Genomic DNA, 21,027 nt, shown 5'->3' with positions numbered 1-21,027 from the left:
CCTCTCAACTTCTGAAGGTGTTTGTAGCCAGCAGCTACAATCAGAGCCATTTTCATTTATATGAGCCCCTCATTCAAGAACACTCTGCAGGCAGAGCATGTGTCAGAGAAGACACATAGAGCAGAGCTCAACTCATACTGAGATCACTGCTGCTGCAGGGTTTAGCAAGCAAGAGCTCCCCCAGTGCTCTCCAGCTCTGACCATTCCATTAGCTGCCCCCTTGCTTCCCTCTCCCCTGGTAAGCTAAGTCACATAAGAGTAACGTGAGTAACACTGCTAGATACAAGAATCAATGTATTTACCTGGTTTTGCAAGCATATTAATTTAAACAATAAAAAAAGAAAGAATAAAGCAATGAGTTCCTGGTAAATCCAGCACAAACTAACAGAACTGCCTGACCAGTTCCAGAAGCAAACACACACATCTGACCTGTTCTGAAGGCTCTGAGTTGTAAGATAGTCTCTAAATGCAGCAATTCGAGGTAACCAAAGGTAGTGAAGACCCAGGAAAGTGCATCAAAAGAGAAAGATGTCTCAAAGGAAAACTGAGCTTTTCATGTGTGGATTCCACAGTAATAATGAACAAACACAACCTGTTAGTGGTACTGAGTAAGCAACTATAAAAAATTCCATCACGTTATATACAAACATGGGATTTCAAATCACAGCAATGCAATGATGCCGAATACAATTTATCCACAAAAAATTCTTCATTTAAACCATCAGGCTTAAATCCTTTTCTTTCATTTCTCAGAGAGAGAGAATGAAGTAGAATTTTAATTAGGCCTTAAAAGATTTATTCCTGTTAAATAATATCTGAGATGAGTTTGGTACAGAGATGGAATTTATTCAAAATTAAACAGTGCTCTTCATTCCAGAGGAATGCACTCTACTCAGAGATAAACTGAACACCAGGCTTACACACATGGATTTTACTAAAATGAAATCCTTGGCAAATACAACATCAACAGATGCAATGCAAGGTTTCCCACAGAGTTTTACCAAAAACGATGGCCTTGACTGGGAGCAAGCATTTGCAGTTCAGCTGCTGTAGTATGGGAGAGCTACTCTTTACAAACTGCTGACTGTGCCAACTGTGTGAAACTCTGTTGAGGTTGAACTTCTAATCACACTACAGTCAAAAACATTTTGTGGACTCATCTCAGACTCAGGGTGAGTCTGACCTGCTGTCACTCAATCTAAAACATGCTGTTTCCAGACAACATACTTCATAATCACAGAGTATATGTGAATTAAAATCAAGCTAAAACAAAACAAGAGAAAGACATAAAAACTTTCCAGTGGCCATTCTCTATGAACAATAAAACTGTTACAAATCTAGGAAGTAAAAGGGATCTAAACAGCAGCAAGTTGGGCTTCTTAAAGGGAATTGAAAAACATGGGTAACTTTTGTCACATTGCGAGAGGAGAAAAACTGCCCATGCTCCATTCCTGACAGCTGAGCTGAATGGCTGCATGAAGGGAACAGCCAGTGAGGGTGAAAGAACAGGGGCACAACAGCACAGTGGAACTCAGAGAAACCATACTGTGCAGTCATTACCTTTGTGACAAAAATGCTGCTGGGAGGGAATGAAAAAGGTGACTTGTTTGTTTGATGTTAAATTCTGTGTCTCTGGAGAAACCCCATCAAAAATGATACTCAACTATGTTCCCTACACAGTAACAAAGACAGCAATTTATTTTTTGTGGAATCTGAGGAGCTCAATTCTGCACTCTGAATAACACACACCAGAAACCGTTTCAACCTATAACTATAATCTACTTTACTAATTATTTTACAGAGTAATCAAAAGAAAACTCACTTTTGATGTTTTATTCAAAACATTGACTTCTAAAATTTTCTTTCACTTCTCTGTTAATTTTTATTCTCTAGACTTCAATGGCACTATTCTAAATGTGGAGGAAAACAGGAAGCAAATTCAAGAGACTCCTATGGATAATGAGATGTTTCTAGTTCTGAAACACTCAGTGATCACTCAAGTACTTACCATTGGCTAATCAAGATAGCAAGGACCTTCCCCATCTTCCACTCTTGTATCTTAAAACAAATCAATGCATTCTTCAAGTCACTTACCCTGTAATCTCTGGACACACCCTCTGATGGGACAGACCCTGAAATCTGACTCGAAATGGTTGCAGCTATCAGCTGTTTACACCATTCCACGTGGGATCCAGTTGGGCTACAAAACCAAAAATTTAAAGTTATTTAGCAGTAATTCAAAATGTGTACTTTGAACAGCACAGATCCACAAAGCAACACTGTAAATGATCAATAACATCATAAAACTTCGTTTGCTTTGTGGGCAGAACAAAACTATTTTATTACTCAAATTACATAAAAGAATTTTACTAGACCATGTCAGAGACACAGAGCTGCCAGGAAGTTAAAAGTGAGGTTAGGGTCCCAGGAACTTAAAAAATGTTCTGCTCCTTATCCAGTGTAATTTTTACCATTCACATGCTTCTTTCTTAAATCCATCCATGGAATGAGTTTGGCCAAGTAACAGGAAACTCCTTATATTGTCCTTATAAATATGTCCTGATTATTCTGTAAAGCCTCAGAATTAAATTACTTTGTGCTAGTATTAAAAAAATTAAAGTATGCTAATGTTGTATTCTATATTAAATGTTGAAAATACATGTTGTCTGAAGGGTAACTTCTAGTTAGCTGTAACCTTTTCCAATTAATGAAATAAACCCTGGATAATCTTTCACATGACACATCACTGAATTGTACAGCACAGGGTGTTTACAAGAACCCTAAAGCATCTGAACTGCACTAAAGCCCAGGTGATGCCATTTCAGAACAGCCCCCTGAACAAGAGCTGCTCACAAGTAATGCACTACTGAGAGGGAGAAGCAATGACAGTCTGAAGTGCACTAGGTCTGTTCAACACACACTGGTATCCAAGGAAAAACTGGGAATGCCAGAGGGAACTGCTCCCTGAGTGTTACCACAGCCTCAGATGGTATCTTAGATAATTGCCACTTCACACCATTCAGCTGTGCTCGTCTATAGACTGAATGCTTATTCAGAAGTCAAATACAGAAATTTTTTTTTTTCAGTTAATTCATAAACTAGCTTTGGATTCTATGAATGCTCCATGACACTGAAGTGAATATACTTACAAATACCCAGCGCCCAGCAGGTGCACCACATCTCGGACATTAAGAGGGTGAGGTAACACCTTAGATGACCAATTACTACTGAAAAAGAAACCTTTCCTTACAAACCTCTGCCACTATAGCTAGGCATAAGGCACAGATCTATGCAATGTCATACCTGAAATGGAAGATCTTTCAAAAATTTTCTGATAAATTTTAATAGCTTTCTCCCCACCTGCACATTCTACACAGGGTTAGATCTCACAATCTTGTTTTGCAACTAAAACACATCTATGATAGTCCTGCTTGAACAACAAAGATAACTCTCAGGTTAGTGCTGAACTTAAACCCAGATTTACTTAGAGAACTCCTCACTTGAGTTCTGCAAAAGAGCCCAACACCTAAATCCTACAGAAATCCTTTTCTTACCTCATTTATTTCTCCTTCTCTCACATCTCTTTAATTTCAAGTATAGCTCTTCAGGGCTTGCCTAAGTTTGTTTTCAAATAAGCACTCACTTGTTAATTAAGAAAAGGGTTTATTTTTCTATGGCTTATCTTCACAAGGAATCACTACATCAACAGAGCTAGTAACAGCAGGAAAACAAATATAAATGCAGGACCAACCCCTGAGACCAGTGCAGGGGACGTGACAGTGTTCCAGAGAACAGTGATCACACCGAGGTGCCTTCTCCCCATGCACCAATGGGGCACACAGCAGAACTGACTGCCTTTGCATTCTATCTCATCTGCAGTCACACACATCAACCCGGCCTGGTACAACCCTACTGGCAAACAAGTGAACTGTATGACAAATGGACATAACTGGGCCAGGAAAGAGCAAGATCTGAAGAAGGGAAGATGAAAATTAGGATAAGAAAGTACATTTATAAGGAATACAAAGGTGTACATTTTGATGACAGAAAATGGACATTTGAGTTCCATCCTCACTAGAATGATGGAAACACCCAGGTTTCTACTGAAAGAAAAAAGAGAATACAGAGACTGGAACCTAGCACTAAATTTAAATATTCTTTTTTATTTAGTTTTCATCAGGGTGAGATTTCCGTTCATTTCTACTCTTGCTTAAGGATTTTTAAGCTCAATTCTGAAGCCCACCTTCAGCTGGAAACTTCTGAGTGAAGTAATGTCTCTGCCAGCGGCTGCTGGAGGAGATGCGGTCCCACCTGGCACCGTCCTGGTGAGACCCTGCGGACCCACCGCACACACGGACACACAGACAGCATTCCGGGACACACCGCACACACGGACACACAGACAGCATTCCGGGACCCACCGCACACACGGACACACAGACAGCATTCCGGGACACACCGCACACACGGACACACAGACAGCATTCCGGGACACACCGCACACACAGACACACACCAGGGACACACAGACAGCATTCCGGGACACACCGCACACACTTACAGACACACACCAGGGACACACAGCAACCGAGGGGGCACAGCGGTGCCTGGGGACAGTCCCACCTCTGCAGATTCAATACATGCACGGAAAAAGCCCCAAACCAATCGGGAAGAGTCTCAAAACCCGCGGAAGGTCTCAGCTCGGGTTTGCAGGACGCTGTCCCAAACCCCGGGCCGCCTCAGCCGCGGCCAAGCCGGCGGCAGCACTGCCGGCACACGGCAAGCGCAGGAGGAAACTTTGACAACGGCCGGTTCCCGCCGCGGACCATCCGCCGCTGCACAGCAGCCACCCTCACACTGCAGCTTCTGGGGCCGGAGGGGTCGGGGAGGCCGCCCTGAGACCGGGGGACCGCGCTCGGCCGAGGCTCGGGCCGAGGGGCGCCCGCCGCCTCCCCCGCCGGGCCCCGCAGGCCGCGGCGCCCCCTCTCCCGGCGCCCGGGACATTTCCCGGCCGCCGGCCCCGCTCACCTGTCCAGGGTCTCGGTGCTGGGCTGCCGCGACCCCGCGCCCGCCGCCGCGGCGCCCCCCGCCCGCACGGCTCGCCGGCTCACGCCGCCGCCCTCCACCGCCGGCCCCGCCGCCGCCGCCGCTCGCTCCATGGTTCCGGCCGCGCCGCCGGGATGGCGGGCGGTCTCCCGCCTCTCCGCGGCGCCCGGCCCGGCCGCCACAGCCCAGCCCGCTGGGGCCCCGGCAGCGCCGAGGGCTGTCACCTGGCGGCGGCGCCTTCCCAGAGGCCCCCGCGCCGCGAGGGGGGGGCGGGCGGCGGGGCCGGGCCGGGCTGGGCTGAGGGAGGGCTGGGCCGAAGGACGGCAACTCCCGCCCGCCGCCCATTCCGGCCCCAGCACGGAGACGCGGCAGGAAAAGGGGCTGGTGGAGGCACAGAGTTCAGCACTGACATCTTTATTTTCCCCTCCCCGCACATACACGGCAGACGGATAATGTTCACTGCTCTCCCCCGACCCACGGCCTGGCACGTAGGGCCCGGCTCCAGAGCAGCCCCGCGGCATCCAAGGAGAGCGGCCGACATGGTTAGTGAGGAAGCGGCAGTACTGAGGAGATCCTGCGCTGGTACTGATCATACTGATCATGTTTTCTTCATGCATGACAGAATGCTCGCTGCGACACAACATCTGAACTCAAGGCGGAGGTTAACAATACATCAAAAGGAGGTAGCACACAAGTCATGTCTTAGTTACAGCCATAACTGATGCTGGGGAGAAGGGTAAGGCATGAGCAAATAAAAAAAGGCATTCAACAAATAACCTTTCTAAATAAGTAACAGAAACCCAGCATAAAACCTAGCTTATTCTCCTCCTGTCCATGGAAGGAAGAATACAAAAGACATAAACTAGCATTCCAAGACTGACATTTCTTATGGGATATTGGGCATTCATTGCTGGTGATGCTGACACCCCAGCTCTGCTTTTCACCCCTCCTAGAAAAGGCACTCAGCCCCTCAAGTCTCATCTTCACGAGCTCAGAAGCTTCCCCAGGTGTGCTCCTGGCAGGGACCGGCGTGCACAGAGGACAGGAGGTCTGTGCAGAACAGCCCAGAGCACCCACTTAGGGGGAAGGACAGAGATGTTCTGCTAGCACTGATAAATCTGTATGCCTACATTCACAAGTAGTATTTTCCAGAACAGACTGGATTGAAATCACCTTTATGTTGGTCTCATATGTAAAAACAATTAAAACACATATCCTATCTGCTGGCTTGAAAAATTCCAAGTCTGCAGAGAGCCATGTTAGAGAGCTTCAAAGACAAATTAAGCTGAAGAGTAATACAAAGTAATATGTAATGAAGTAAGTGCAAAAAGATCCTTTCCATTACATGACACTTTCCCAAATGTAACAGGTTATCATGTAGTGTTTACACAGTAAAAACTATTAGATTTTCAGAACTTTATCACACCGCTCAGAGATGTCACCAATATGTTAAACTCAAATACACAAACTTTAAATATTCTAATAAAAATAGCGCTTTTTTTCTTTAAATAAATCACAAGTAAGTAGAAGGCAAATATACCAGAGTATGCATAGCTTTCAAAATGTAAAATATATCATGAACAACTGAGTATCCTTCTTCATTTATCTGATGTAATGAATCTTAGCAAGTCAAGATTGGGGGACAACATTGTTATTTTGGATACACATACTCGAGAGCATAGATGGGAGAATGAAATTTAGAGGACAAAAGTCATAAAATTCTGCATATTTAGAGCACACATGCTGTATGCTCTGAACTTCCCTGAAAACACAGTGCAACTCAGTGCATATACTGAATTAAATCCAGAGGCGGTATATTTTTATTCCTTTGAAAAAATACTGTTTTAAATATTCCATGTCCTCTAAACTTTGACTTATTTTATCGAACTATACCTTTAAATTTAGTTTTCATATGCAAAATATTTACATTTTATAAACTTGCAGAATTTCTAATAAACTATATTATATACACTTACACAAAACTTAATTTATATATAATCCTATTATATCTTGCAGATCAAAACTCACCACATGTACAATAATTTACAATGACAGAAGCCTCAAGCATCAAAATCTCTCCTTTAAAATAACAATATTAGAGTCCTTTACAGATTCTGATTTGCAGTATTTCCTGGATTGCTTGTATATTATTAAACTTATGAGAATATGCAAAATTTTAATTAAATATCAAGAGCAAAGTTTGTACTGTCATAAGAAACGCTTGCAACTATTTAAAAATTACCTGAAAGGAACAAATTAAAGATTTACAAAAAGCCTCTGAAAGTTAGGCTTGAAACTAGAGCTCACTTGAATGTTCAATATAAGTGCACACACTCTATGCAAATCTTGGATACTGAAGCCCCTTAAATACGTTAGAATAAATTTGCTGAACAGGAGTTAAATTAAACAGTAAAGTATAAATGTACAAGTTTTCAAAATTATTTATAACTGAGAATTTTTGTCTACTTTGGTATAAAAGCTCCTTTAAACAGGCACATTTATTTTTAAAAGACAAACAGAAGCTTTATTACTATGGCTATTGCTGGATATTTAAGCAATGTCTCTGTGGTTCTGTTTTTCATTTTATAAACCTTCTTTTGGAAACATTTAATTCTGTACTAATCCAAAGAACCAATACTGCCCACAGTGATAATTTGTACTGTACTTTAGTGCTGAATAGCTAGCCCAAACAGAACTTCTCAGAAACCAGTACAACTTTCATTTGTTCTTTTTAAAAAAAATAAAATCAATTTACAATAAAAAAGTTTCTTTTATTTTGATATCTACTGAGCTATTTGAATTTTTTATTTAGAAGCATATCACTGAAATGCCTTCCATATTTCTGTTTATTTAAAAGAAGGAAAATTTGGAATTCTTGGGTAATCAGAAAGTTTCAACACTTCTTTCTGACATCTTACAATATAATTTATTTTTCTCTCATGAATTCCATGAATGTATTCCTAACAGGAATACAGACATACCTAATTATATACAGTGTTAATATTCCTATTGCCATTATTGTGTTTATTCATGACAGGTAAGACTGAGCATGAATTTCCTTACAAAAACATGACCTAAAATGTAATAAATTAAAGCATTCTTATGAAAACAATATATCAATTTAACTTGTACCAGACATACCAAAATAACTCTTAAAGCCCTCCATAGCTATGAGTTGATTAATAATGTTCCCAGTCCACAGGTTCTGAAAGGCACGTAATCGAAGAGCTGGGTTTGTTTGTTTTGAAGTCCTCCTCAAATGAAGACAGTGTAAAATAATTTGTGTTAGGACAGTCTAGTGTAAGGCATTAGAATATTCCTCTTTAGAGATCTATGTTAAGCACCACTTGCTATTACAGTATAGAAAGAAGCCAACATTTTCTTCAAAAATGTGTTTGTACTTGGGACACCATTTGTGAGGGAGATGATGATGAGGCTGATGAATTGGGTATCTTAGCATTATTTGTGATCTGAAGCTCTTCAAGTCTCCTGATATAATCATCCCGCAAGGCAAGGAGCTCCAGGTAACGCTGCTCCACGGGGTTTGGCTGCTAGGAAGAGATCCAGGTTAGTCTGAGCACTTCACTCCACATACTCCTACACAGGCTGCTCGAGGATCTGGGGCTTCCTGGCAGGTGTAGCACATCAGAGCTAAACAGAAACACTCACTGCTGTAACCTGAGAGCCCTCTGCCTTCCAGCTGTCTCCCCCAAAGTCCATCTTGGCACAAAATCCTTTGTCCTAACTCAGTAAAATCAGCCGCCACTTCCTGGAACATAGGGATTTTATTTTCTTGTTATCTAATATTGTGTGCAAGATAGTTACTTGTATACCTTGACCAAAGCTTTTTTCTTGACTTACTAAAAGGTTTTAGAGTCCAGAAGCCAAATGTCTCAGCATCTTCCACAAAACACAGTGTTTAGCCAGATTATTTTAGCTACACTGATCAGATTAAGATCCATGTCTTCAGCTTAAATAACTTCTCTCACTGATGAAATTTACTTGAATTTTTAGTAGTTAATTTGCAACTTGGTGTAAATAAGTGAAAAAACTTTTTAAAGTGATTTTCCTATGTAAACTTGCACGTGTTTAAAATCAACTGCTCTGGCTTTCAGGAGATTACTCAGAAAGAGCCTTTTAACCATTTCCAGTTTGAGCTTAACGTCCTTTTCAGACTAATGAAACAAATGGAAAAGAACTATTACAAATGTCCAAAGCAGAGAGAGAGCCTTAAGTTACCTTCAGCTGAATACACCTGTCTAGAAATTGCTGCTGTTTCACAGTTAACTGCCTGTAATTCAAAGCTATCAGCAGTGGAGTTTCAGCAGCAAATGGCTGAACACTGCACCAGTTCAAAACCAGTTCAACCAGCACTCTGAGATGCACCCATCTGAGGATCATGATGAATGCTGAGGCAACTGTGGAAGTTGGATCAGTGCTGATGTAGGTACTAAGATGACCGGTGATGTAGGATAATAGCTTTGCTAGCAGAACATAATTCTAAGGAATGGACTAAGAAAGGTCATCAAAAAAATTATTCAGGCCACATGTCATTATTCAGTTGCTTAATTGAAGATGAAGCATAAATTTCATGTGCAGAAAAAAATGTTGCATTTTGTGTTCAAAAATGGTGAAAATTAGGGACCAGTAGTAGCAGCATGGAATACTGTCACTTGGGTTTGCATTTCCAAGGAGAAACTCCTGCCAAAAAGCTCTCTCAAATAATGGCAAACTGCATTTTTAAGTAGATCTACAGCTAATGTGCATGTCTTATCATCCTTGATTTTCTAAAATAAATCTTTATATTCACCTTTTGCAAAACACCCTCATCTTTCACACCAAGCAACAAAAGCTTTAAAACCAGGACTTCCAATTCCAAAAGGGAATGTATTTGTAAAAAGCCATAGCAAACTGCCAGGCTTTCCTGAAGCCTCTCAAGTGCTGTAAATAATACAGGAGATCAGCTGTGCAAAAGGAAGTGTATTGCTTGAAAACTACTGACTCATTCCAAGGGCTGGACTGTGAAGACTGCTTCTGTCAAGCAAATTGCTCCTCTATCTTCTACTCAAATCTCCACAAGCTGTTAAAAAGGACAAAAAAGTCTCTATACAAAATCTTTATGTGCCACGTGGTGGTGATTTCCAGCAAGACTGTAACAAACACTGAGTGTCCATATGGATTAAAACCACAGAACTGAACTATGTGTCTTTTGATAAAAGCTTTTCTGGACTTCCAATCTGATTTACTTGTACAATTTTCAATAACAGCTTTCATACCCAGTGTAAACAATGCTGGGTCATCAATGTTACATAAAAAAATTAAATCTTACCATCAATTCATATAGCTTTGAAAAAGAAAGGACTTAACAGGTCATTTCATTTGTAAATTGTTTCATACCCTCTCTAAGCAGAAGGAGAAAGAGCAAGCAAATGCAACTGTGTTCGTGTTGCTAATGCCCCAACTCTTCAGGGATCAGCAAGCCCCACTTCTAAGCATTGCCATTCAGGATTTAGTAGCATCAAATGCCCTTAGACATGTGTACAAGAAAAAGGGCTAGAAAGAGCTCAAGAATGACTTGCTACTAAACAGAGAAATAAGTTCAATGAGCTAGGAGACAGCTAAATAATTGCTTATACTTTTTCCTCCATCTTTACAAAAAATATAACATTAAAAACCTGAACAGATTACAGGTAGTGCTCTACAAAATCTACAAAATCCTTATTTCCTATGTCTAAGAGCATTTTTAGTACGTTATAGAGAATTTACTTACTTGTTGCCGAATCCTGGGGTTCCACCTGATGTAGTAATTAACCCAGAGCTCTAAATGGCGCATGCTGGCTACAGGGTAGAGTGCTCGATTTAGCTCTTTACTATAAAAAGCATTGGTGTATTTAGATTTGTCACTGTTTATCAAAGACCATAAGGATAACGTTCTCTCAGTCACTTTCTAAAATGAAATCAAAATAAGAACAGTAAATATATGCATAAAATCAAGAAATCCATCAGAGAAGCCATTGTTACATTCCAAAATTAGCACACTTCTGGTTTACTTAGAAGCATAATACATTACTGTATTATAAAGATTCCAAAGCCAGTGCTTGGCAAGAATTTTAGTGACTGCATGGCACTATTCTATAAGAAAAAAAGCCAGTTCAAAATCACTGTCTGCAAGGGCTCTAACCAAATACAATACAACCAAAAAACCTTGCAATCACCTACAGTAAAGACAGCAATGCAATGACACAATCATTGGTTTGACCAACCTCTTTTTCTCTGAGGAACTCGCTGTTATACAGGAAAGTGCCAAAGCGGCAGCTGTACAAGTGATCCAGGATTGCAATCAGGAACTGCTCATTGAATTCAAAGGCCGTAGGAAACTAAAACCAGGAAAGACAAACTCATTGTTTACATGGAAAATGCAGGGGGATATGCACATGCCCTGGTTAAAAGGCTGAAGGTAGAGTTTAGAAGTGCGGATACATCTGCAAATAATTTTTAAGATAATACTTTCATATACTTTATAGCAGACTAAGTGTTCCAATGACACAAGGTGTTCAACTTTCTCAAACTAGTCACTGAAAAATCTCTTCTCAAAATGTTCTAGCTACCTTTAATTTATAAAATGAATAAAGTACAGAATAGTTACACATGCTTTTACTAGCAAGACAGAGTAAGATCTCTTCAGTGCATTCTTGCAGTCCAGCACCACACAGGAAAATAAAGGTCCTGATCCTTAGTCCTAAGTGGACTAAGTTCACTGCTTTGTTTCATTACTTACTGATATTACAATGTTTAAATCACAGCACTCAAAAGCTCCCTAGCTTCTTTTTTAAGCATAGATAAAACAGGTGTCCCTGCAGTTCAAGGGACAGCTTCACAAAATGGTCAAACAAAACAACAGACCCCATTAAGACAGTCGGGTGCAATTCCTGTAAAAGCTTTCTGCCAGGTATGAAACATCCCTCAGAATGTGTCTGAGAATCCCATATCCAGGAACACCAGCCATGCCTGCACAGCCAGTGCCATGTCCAGCAACATAACCACAGCCTGTATATCACTTTCAAAAAAGTAAACACTTTTTTACTACAGGTCAGAGCAGAGGGGTATACTGTCCTCTTCAAATACTTTTTCAAAAAAATAAAGATGTAGGGTTTTAGTTCAGTAATCTCTTCACACTGTTACCTTCTGAAGAACAACACCACATACCTGTTTAGACATCTGCCACACACAATCAATAAACTGGAGAAAGATGGGCGATCTGTCAGTATCAGCATGATTTTTATCACCGTGGCCTATTCTCTGAAATGAAGCAAAGCAGCCTCCTGTTAACTGAAACATGCTATTTTATGGCAACAGACATGGTTTCTTATTTTGTACTAGAGTGTTAATTCTTTTGCAATAAAGCAACCCACTGTTAAAATTTCAAAATTAGTTACTGCACCAAGGAGGAGAGATTCAGATACAGAAACCCTGCAAAGCTGTTCCAAAGATATCTGAAATAAATTCCAAAATTATAACTGGTCCTGTTATAAAAACCTGTTGATTTTTAGACAAGCAGAACTGTGGAAGCATCCATTACTTAACTAATCAAGACATATTCTGAACTACATTTACATGGTAAGTCTGTCAAAAGCCAAGGTGCATACTTTGTCTTCCTTTTTATTTTAAGCCACTGCAGGACCTAGATCATCAAATTATCCACACATAATCTTCTCCTCCATACTTGAACTTTAATATTCACCCTGAGATAGTAGGCAAATATGAACAAGATCAAAAAAAATTCATGTTCTTGACACAAAATTAACAGATTGTTTAAGTTTGGGTGAGCCACTTATTCTGAGGTGCCCAAAGTAACAATCAAAGGAATTTGCCCCACAGACAAAAAGTAATTTGGTAAAAGCTGTTTTACTTCCTTTTTGCATTTGATAGCTGAGAACAGGTAAGAGATTCAGGGAAAAAGAGTTTCTTTTCATTCCATAATTCTCTTTGAATGTACTTGCTGGAGGAGACAAAAGAAAGGCAGGTATGTTGACCTGAGATGTTGTCTATCTGCCTGCAAGAGAGCAAGCTTAATGCCTCAAGGACATGAAAAATCACAAGAGCAGTACACTACTCTGTACAATGGCTTCCAAGACAGTTTAAAATAATAGAATTGAATGGGAGGAAATAGAGGGAGATGAGGAATTGCAGCTGAACTCAGTCAACAGTAACAAATGACTAGAAAAGGGCTATAAAGAAGGAAACAAAATTGGCTTCCTTGCTCTTCAGTTTCATGGTTTGAAATACTCAATATCCATTAAGAATCATATATGTGCGAGTAAGGAGTGAAAGTCTGTCCACTTCCACTATAGTTAGCAGTTTCAGGATGTCTGACTATTTGCCATCTATAATTTTGTCTCATATTTGAATGCATAATTAGAATTAAATTCCACATAAGCAAATTTATCATCTGGAGAGTACACTAAATTCAGCACACATAGAAAAGTTGGGGTAGGGAATTCCTTTTCAACAAGGAAACTTATTGCTCACCTCATTTGATATAAAATATGGTGAGAAACTATTAAGTAGTCTACTATTTGGTTATTTGATATTAAATAATCCACATTGCAACCCTGGTATCATAAAAACACAAAGCTTGCACCAGCCCAGACAATGTAAGTAATGCTCTACTCTTCAACTCCCTCCTAAAGGAAAGTGAAACAGCAGTTTCAGAGATGAGGTTCAGGAGCTGCTCTAACTGCACTAAATGTCCAGTTCTCACTATTCAATGTCACAATTCTATCACATAATTACCCAGCTAAAAAGGAGTATGAATTATCATAATATTTTCTGCTTGCATTATAATTTTTTAATCATCGAATAGTGAAGGTTGGAAAAGCCCTTTGAGATCATGGGGTCCAACTGTTAACCCAGAACTCACAAGTCCACCACTAAGCCATGTCCCCAAGCAACACATCACAGGTCTTAAATCTGTCCAGGGATGGTGACTCCACCACTTCTACAGAACACTCCAGAAAAGATTGACTTTCACTATAAGCTAAATAACCCATCAAATAAAAATTTACAGTACTCTCAGATAACAGCAGATGGCTAAAGAGTGGCTTCAACCGTTTCCAAAGATTGCTACTTGACTGAGCAACTTGGGAAAATAGCAGTTTAAGCAAAAGCAACTACTTAAATCACTCTTATTGCTGCTACATTGTCAGACATGAACCAATGGACTGAGTGAATCATCTGGAAGGGATGCCAAGTCCTGCCTCATTATTTGGAAAAAAACATCTGTTGAAGGAGAACAAAATCCTTTGATTATCCAACTAAAATGAACGGTTTAACAAAAAGAAACATAGATTATTTGAATTTATTAATAATGATGAAGAACACACAGATCTCTTTTTAAGCTCTGTGGTAAACCATAACACATGTTTCTGACTTCAAGTGCCCTAGTTATACCATCTAATTTTATCTGCATCCTGACTCTTAACTTTTTGAAGTACAAAATAAAACGTGAGAATAAAAAGTCAAGCCACTGGCTTCACATTTTCCTGTGGCTGTACCAAGACAGAATGCTTAAAGGTTTATAGAACATTATCACTGCTAAAAGACTACAAGTAAGTACACAAAAAACCAGACTACTCCCAACACCCAAAATACAAACCTCCTAAGCCTCAAAGCACCTTTTGAATGTCAGGTCAGAAACTGCCACAGCCTACAAGCACATGTAAATGGTGAGGTGATTTATGCTGAGTAGCTATACATGGATTTCCAAAGGACTACAACACTCCTACATGATTGTAAATGTAAAACGGGCATGAAACACACAGGTAGGTAGATTTTTCCATTTCTTGATTTTTTCCAGATTGCCTATTTTCTGAATTTTAGCAATATTAATATCTTTAGAATATTCCACTAGGGACAAAATATCCATGCAAGTAACTCCTAGTGAAGTTGTAGAAACTTTTTACTGTGAATTACAAGGTTCAGCTCCTACAAGCAACACTGTTGTACTGTTTATAGTAAGTAACAGGCAGTCTCCACGGCAACCTAATCTGCTCCTCCAGGTTCCTCATGTAGATTTCCTGGTTAAATGGTTAGCTGCCACATTTAGAAGAAGTTCCACTAAGACTTTGAAAAGTTTTCTAACACAAAAAAGGATGAACAGGATCCCTTCCTACCCAGAATATTCTGTGAATTTTCTGTGAAAATTATTCACATACCTGTGAAATATTAAGGACTTCCTATGGAAGCAACTACTTGAACCTTCTTAGCTTCTAACCTTCTGCCCAGAAGACAACTGAACAGAAATTAAGCCAGCATTACCAATGACAGCCTCTTGGGAGCTATTACAACAAGTTTAGAATATTTGGGAATCCGCATGCAAAATCTCTCTTAGAAGACACTGGTCAAACTCATTCATCTGCTCCTTGTGACAGTCAAAACAGTCCAAAGAAAGAGTGATGGAGAACCTCATGTCCCAGCTTTATCTGATCTTCAGCTGAAGAATTTGAAAGGACACAATTTTTCTGCCTCCTTATTTTCTTTCTGCCTCTGTATTTTCTCAATAATCACAGTGACCCTAGCAATTCCATGTAGCCATGACATTTTCTGAAAAATCCTTTCTTTAGGATTTTTTCTCCTGAGAAGCTGAGAGGCCTCAGGAACAAAATGTAAACAATGATTATCTGCTGCTGTGGAATGCAACAGGTGGATCTGTGGTTGTTTCTAATTAATGGCCAATCACAGTCAGCTGGCTCGGACTCACTCTCCCTGTCCAAGACACAAGCTTTTGTTATCATTCCATTCCTTTTCTATTCTTAGCTAGCCTTCTGATGAAATCCTTTCTTCTATTCTTTTAGTATAGTTTTAATATAATATATACCATAAAATAATAAATCAAGCCTTCTGAAACATGGAGTCAGATCCTTGTCTCTTCCCTCATCCTAAGACCCCTGCAAGCACCATCACAATTCCATGCTTTTAAAGGATGCAAAGGACAACATATGAGTTCTCAGAGAAAGAATAGCAAGAAAATATTGATCAAACAGGTCCAAACCTAAAACTTCTGCTCAGTTTACCTGGAAATGTTTTAAATCCAAGTTCAAAAATAATGAAAGGAATTATCAAACCCTGATGCAAAGCAAGCAGTTTAACACTGGAGCTTTTCAAAAAGTTAATACCGCACAGTCTTAGCAATTATCTTCTAATTCTTACCGATGCAAACTTGTGTCCAAAGCTGATCCACTCTTTCTGCACCAGAACTTCAAAGCCTTGGATGGTTCTGTAGTAGCTGTCCAGCATGAGCATGGCCAGGGAGGTGAGCTGAGCCGTGCGGTCCCAGCCGTCGCTGCAGTGAACCAGCACCGAGCTCCGGCCTGATGACACCTTGTCTGCCACCTGGATGGCTCCTGTCAGCACCAGCTGGCCAGAGCAACACACACCAAACAAAACACAGCTTAATTCTGCTCTAATTACAACTCTACAGTGATTTCTTTGTATCTGAAATAATGCTGTTTCCATTAAAAGACCTGAAAAGAGCAGTGTAGTTAATTGGAAAAGAATTTTCTAGATGATCAAGTGAATTTCTTGCATAAAAATAGAGAAACTGATTGGTTCCCTAATCCCTTAGTAAGATCAAATTCATCTCACAGCAAATTCTTAAAAAATGGGGCAGAAAACAGTAACCATGATAAACCAAAGAACATAAGCTTCTTTTTCAAAGAAAGAGGGGATTTACCATAGGATATACTCTCTAAAAATTCAGTGTTATTTCATTTGACTCCTTTCTTTGAACTAAATGACTGAATTATCTCAGTTGTTGGAAAAAGGAGCTTGCACCCTTCTAATATACTTATTTTCCAACTATTAAATTAAGATGAAAATTTTATCAAGTAGGATTCATTACATAATACTCTAATTACTTTTGCACAGCTGTGCATGAGGCAAAAGATCCAAAGGTCAACTAGTAAGAACACTGGTGAATTACCAGCTTAAGTATTTTATTTGTGCTACCAGATGAAAAGTACAAAATTTACAAATAAATTTACAAGATTTATTTACAAAACTGTAATTCACAAAATAAAGTCACATACACACTGAAAACTAAAGTATTTACTAATATCTCACTATGACAGTCATTTGCAGGCCTGTATTGCAAGAAACCAAAATAAATCAGTTCTCATGCATGTAAAGCCAATCAGACTAAGAATGCATTCTTCTACTAAAGACTCTTAACTTGAGGCATGCAACAAACACTCAGTTTCACCTGTTGCTTAGTTATGAGTCTCATAACATACTCTAACATTAGTTGGCAAAAAAAGCCAACACTCAGAGATGTTGTTTGTGTAGTCCAAGTAGTTTGATGTATTCTAGGACTATTTCAAAGCTTAGCAAAGAAAGCCAGTATGACCTGACAGATTTGGACAAACATCTTTCAAACAACCAAGAAAAAATTACCTTTATATGTTCTAACCAATGGGTTGATTCCAGACTTGACAACCAGTGTGATTCTTCCACATTAGGATAAACAATGTCCTTCAGCTTCTTCAAAGATTCCCGCATGACATGAATGTTATGAATGTCCAAGAAGGTAAGTTCTGCATTGGGATATGCATCTTCACCTTCATATCCTCCCCCAGTTGCCTACAAACAAGAGATCTGAAATTAACTTTAGTCATATATACACTCTTTTCAACAGAGCAAGAAAGGAATGAATGCCATTTGACATGGAAATAGACAAAAGTGATAAAATGTTTGGCCAAATAAATTTAAATTTAAGAGTTCAGTTAAGTATAAGATACCTTTAATTTAAAAATGATGTTCAAGAATCTAAGATTCTGTCTTTAAGAAGTAAATTAGCAACAACATTAAAGCTTACTTTAAACTTTCTAAAACTTCATTTTAGTGCTGAAGACTAAACACATATTTAGACTGTTAAGATATTAAAGAGTGAAAACTCTGCTCTGCTGCTGCTCTTTCAAAACATTTAACCATCACCAATACAGAGGATGTGCCTGGTCACAAAAGGAAGCAGAAAACCCACACATATTTAAGGGCACACAGCCACCAATGAGACTTTCCAAAGATAAACATGAAATTGTTTGGCTTGGAAAAGACCTTTAAGATCATTGAGTCCAACCATTAATCCACAGTGCCAAGCCCACCAGTAAACCACACCCCCAAGTGCCACATCTTTTAAATACTTCAAGGGACAGTGATTCAACCACTTCCCTGGACAGCCTTTCTAGAAATAAAATTTCCCTGATATCCAATTTAAACTTCTCCTGGTGCATCTTGAGGCCATTTACTCTTGCCCCATCACTTGTTACTCCGGAGAAGAGCCTGACCCCCACCTGGCTGCACCCTCCTTTCAGGCAGCTGTATAAAGTGATAAGGTCCCTCCTGAGCCTCCTTTTCTTCAGACTAAACATCACCAGCTCCCTCAAGCTCAGAGCGCTGCAAAATTGCAGCATTTCCTGCAGACAGCAAAAACATGCCATAAAATTTGGATAAATATATTTTGCCTTTATATGCCATTGCAGCCACCAGCTATACATCAGACAAGAGCCTAAAGCACAGTGTAGCCTTTCCCCATGAGTGCCACCAACACTGCTGTACAGCAGCACAGTATCTGTGTTCTATTCTATCTCTTATCTCAGATGTTGGGTTATTATCAGAGCTGTCAGGCTCTGCAGTGAAAGAAGCAATGAGTGTATTTTTCTCTTTTCTTTGATTGTTATGAAGTCTTTGTGAGGTATGACTGTAATTTCAGCATCAGGGCTGCTGCAGCTCCTGACTGTCTTGACCTATGTACAAGAAACACAGGAGTCCATGAGTAGCACAGCCCAAAATTTTGCTTAGACAAATCTTCACAGTTGCTCATAAAATATTTTCAGAGCTGATCAACACTGCTTTGCACTTTTTATGTCATTCTCCCTCAGACCCAGGAATGTACCCTACTGTGTCTACTGCTCTGATTGAGCATTTCATATTTAGATATATGAAGAATTAATTAAAACATGTACATACCAAGTTTGTCTATAAGACATTACCTTAAACTTTTCTGCAGTTCTTGTACAAACTCAATTTTTACCCCGTTTGTTTCAAAGATGCAACTGACAATCTTTCCAAAAGGTAAACAGAATGATGACATGTTTTGTTCACCCATAAAAATTCAGTGTGCAAAGGATAATGGGATTTGTACAGTCAAATGCAAACAATTGAGGCAGACCCTCAAAATACAAACCATCAGGTTAAAACAGCCCCTAGGACAGAGTCTGTGAAAGAATGTGTGCTATGCACACAAACATAGTATCAAAGCTTAACAAACTACATTCTGTATTATAGAGAAGGCTGTACAGGTACAAATAGGGCTGTACACCTAACTTGCACAGAGCAAACTGCCAGTATTATTGTCCCCCTTGAATTATTATTGTTATTCGTGAAAGCAACTTAACATTTGTTACACATAAACCTCTTAGATGCAAACAACTTTTACCATTTCATATTCCTTTCAGCACAAACACTGAAGAGGACTCATTTCACTAAACTGGTGTTTGCTTTGTTCCACAGGACTATTCGGAAGCTGGAATTCCTTCTCTCCAGATAAGAACACTTGTACTTTCACTCAGGTCTCAAACACTCTTGAGCTCAGCTGAAGCTCTTTGCTGTGCAGACACACACCTTCACTAGTAAGCACTGAAGAGCATGTCCCTTCATGTGTGTTTGCTAAGGGACTATCCCCAGGTGTGGCACATTCTCTTATGACAAAAGCATTAAACTTGGGTCCTTCACCTAACATGGTTTTTGCATATAAAGATGGAGCACATCCATGTCTACTGTGCTCCATGCCAAAAACAACACTGATACAGTGTACTGGCATTATCTGAGCTTGCCTAAATAGTCTAATCCTCAACAAGCTGAAGGGGAAGCAGAGGAGAAAGCAACCCACAGGCATACCTTTTCTTCCTGACAGGTTAGAGGAGATGATTTTTCAAGATCTGTTCCAGCCTGGGCTAGTATGATTCTGATCCCATTTAGGTTTTGACCATAAAGAAACAGTCACCTTACCCAATGAAAACACTGTTTCTGTACTTACCAACTGCAAGCACCCGGGGAAGAACAACAGGTACGAAGGTATCCAAGATCATACCCATACTACTTTACACTGCAAACACTCAACTTATTTATCACTTTCTCTTTATTTGATGGATGCCAGGATAGGTCTGAAGTAGACCATGTAACAGTTAGGAAGACCCAAACAAAGGATGCCTGTCAGTGGGCTTGGCTTTATGCACACATCCTTTCTAGAAAGCAATTCTCCCAGTGCATCTGCAGGATGCACAGAGGTGGCCTGTCATTCCAACAGGGGTAATGCTCTACAGACCAGTGCAGAGTGCAGTCATGCCCAACTTCAGTCCCATGCTAGAATCTGTGCTTGGCTGAGAACAGACACAGTAAAACGTGTCTGGAAATTCACATATGGTCCTGAAACTCTGCTCAGGGACCTACTTTAGACACTCATGTCCTTTCATGGCCTTGAGGCTCAGTAGTTGATTATGTAAATTTATCTACATTAAGATTACTACTATTCCCCAAAACCTCCTCACAGAAAACTGCAAAGTCTCCTCCTCACTCTCTTCAAAACCAGGACATTAGAAGCATCTGTTTACCTTGTTTGCAACAGCATTGACATTGGGCCTTGCATCATAGATGGTGAGTTTGGAGATCTGCCCGTTGGCCTCCCTGATGATATCGAGGTACCTTTCATCATCCTTGTTCCGCTTGCCGCTCATTCCCACCAGGGGCTGACTGCAGCGCATGATGACAGCTTGGGTCTCTGGGTGAATCCACGAGAGAACCTGGCCACATGGCAGCCAAGGAAACTCATTTTAGTGACGAAATCATAGCTTAAAGCTGTATTCTTTAAAATAGACACTGAAAATTAAATCTTCTTTTTATTTCTCCAAAATACCATCCCTTGACATC

At 40.0% G+C, this 21,027-nt stretch overlaps 2 protein-coding genes across 10 annotated transcripts in view; both read right to left on the bottom strand.

Annotated features, from left to right (window-relative positions):
* The window catches only part of MTMR1 (myotubularin related protein 1), a 37,501-nt gene extending 32,242 nt beyond the window's left edge, over positions 1–5,259 (bottom strand). For all 8 annotated transcript variants that reach the window (XM_036402304.2, XM_036402305.2, XM_036402306.2 and 5 more), the window contains exons 1-2: positions 5,029–5,259; positions 2,095–2,200 (exon numbers count right to left, since the gene is read on the bottom strand). In XM_036402304.2, the coding sequence (XP_036258197.1) occupies positions 2,095–2,200; positions 5,029–5,159 (237 nt within the window). In that variant the 5' untranslated portion in view covers positions 5,160–5,259. The remainder of the gene's footprint in view (positions 1–2,094; positions 2,201–5,028) is intronic.
* A 185-nt stretch (positions 5,260–5,444) lies between these two features.
* The window catches only part of MTM1 (myotubularin 1), a 42,382-nt gene continuing 26,799 nt past the window's right edge, over positions 5,445–21,027 (bottom strand). Inside the window, exons 10-16 of one of the 2 annotated variants that reach the window (XM_036402201.1) lie at positions 20,712–20,900; positions 17,497–17,682; positions 16,255–16,461; positions 12,253–12,345; positions 11,310–11,423; positions 10,817–10,993; positions 5,445–8,597 (exon numbers count right to left, since the gene is read on the bottom strand). In XM_036402201.1, the coding sequence (XP_036258094.1) occupies positions 8,430–8,597; positions 10,817–10,993; positions 11,310–11,423; positions 12,253–12,345; positions 16,255–16,461; positions 17,497–17,682; positions 20,712–20,900 (1,134 nt within the window). In that variant the 3' untranslated portion in view covers positions 5,445–8,429. The remainder of the gene's footprint in view (positions 8,598–10,816; positions 10,994–11,309; positions 11,424–12,252; positions 12,346–16,254; positions 16,462–17,496; positions 17,683–20,711; positions 20,901–21,027) is intronic. The other variant, XM_036402202.1, reaches the window with a different exon arrangement.

The sequence above is a fragment of the Molothrus ater genome, chromosome 14 (assembly GCF_012460135.2).
Source record: "Molothrus ater isolate BHLD 08-10-18 breed brown headed cowbird chromosome 14, BPBGC_Mater_1.1, whole genome shotgun sequence".
NCBI lineage: Eukaryota > Metazoa > Chordata > Aves > Passeriformes > Icteridae > Molothrus > Molothrus ater.
The sequence above is the reverse complement of the archived record's forward strand: the minus strand, read 5'-3'. Positions and strand labels throughout refer to the sequence as shown.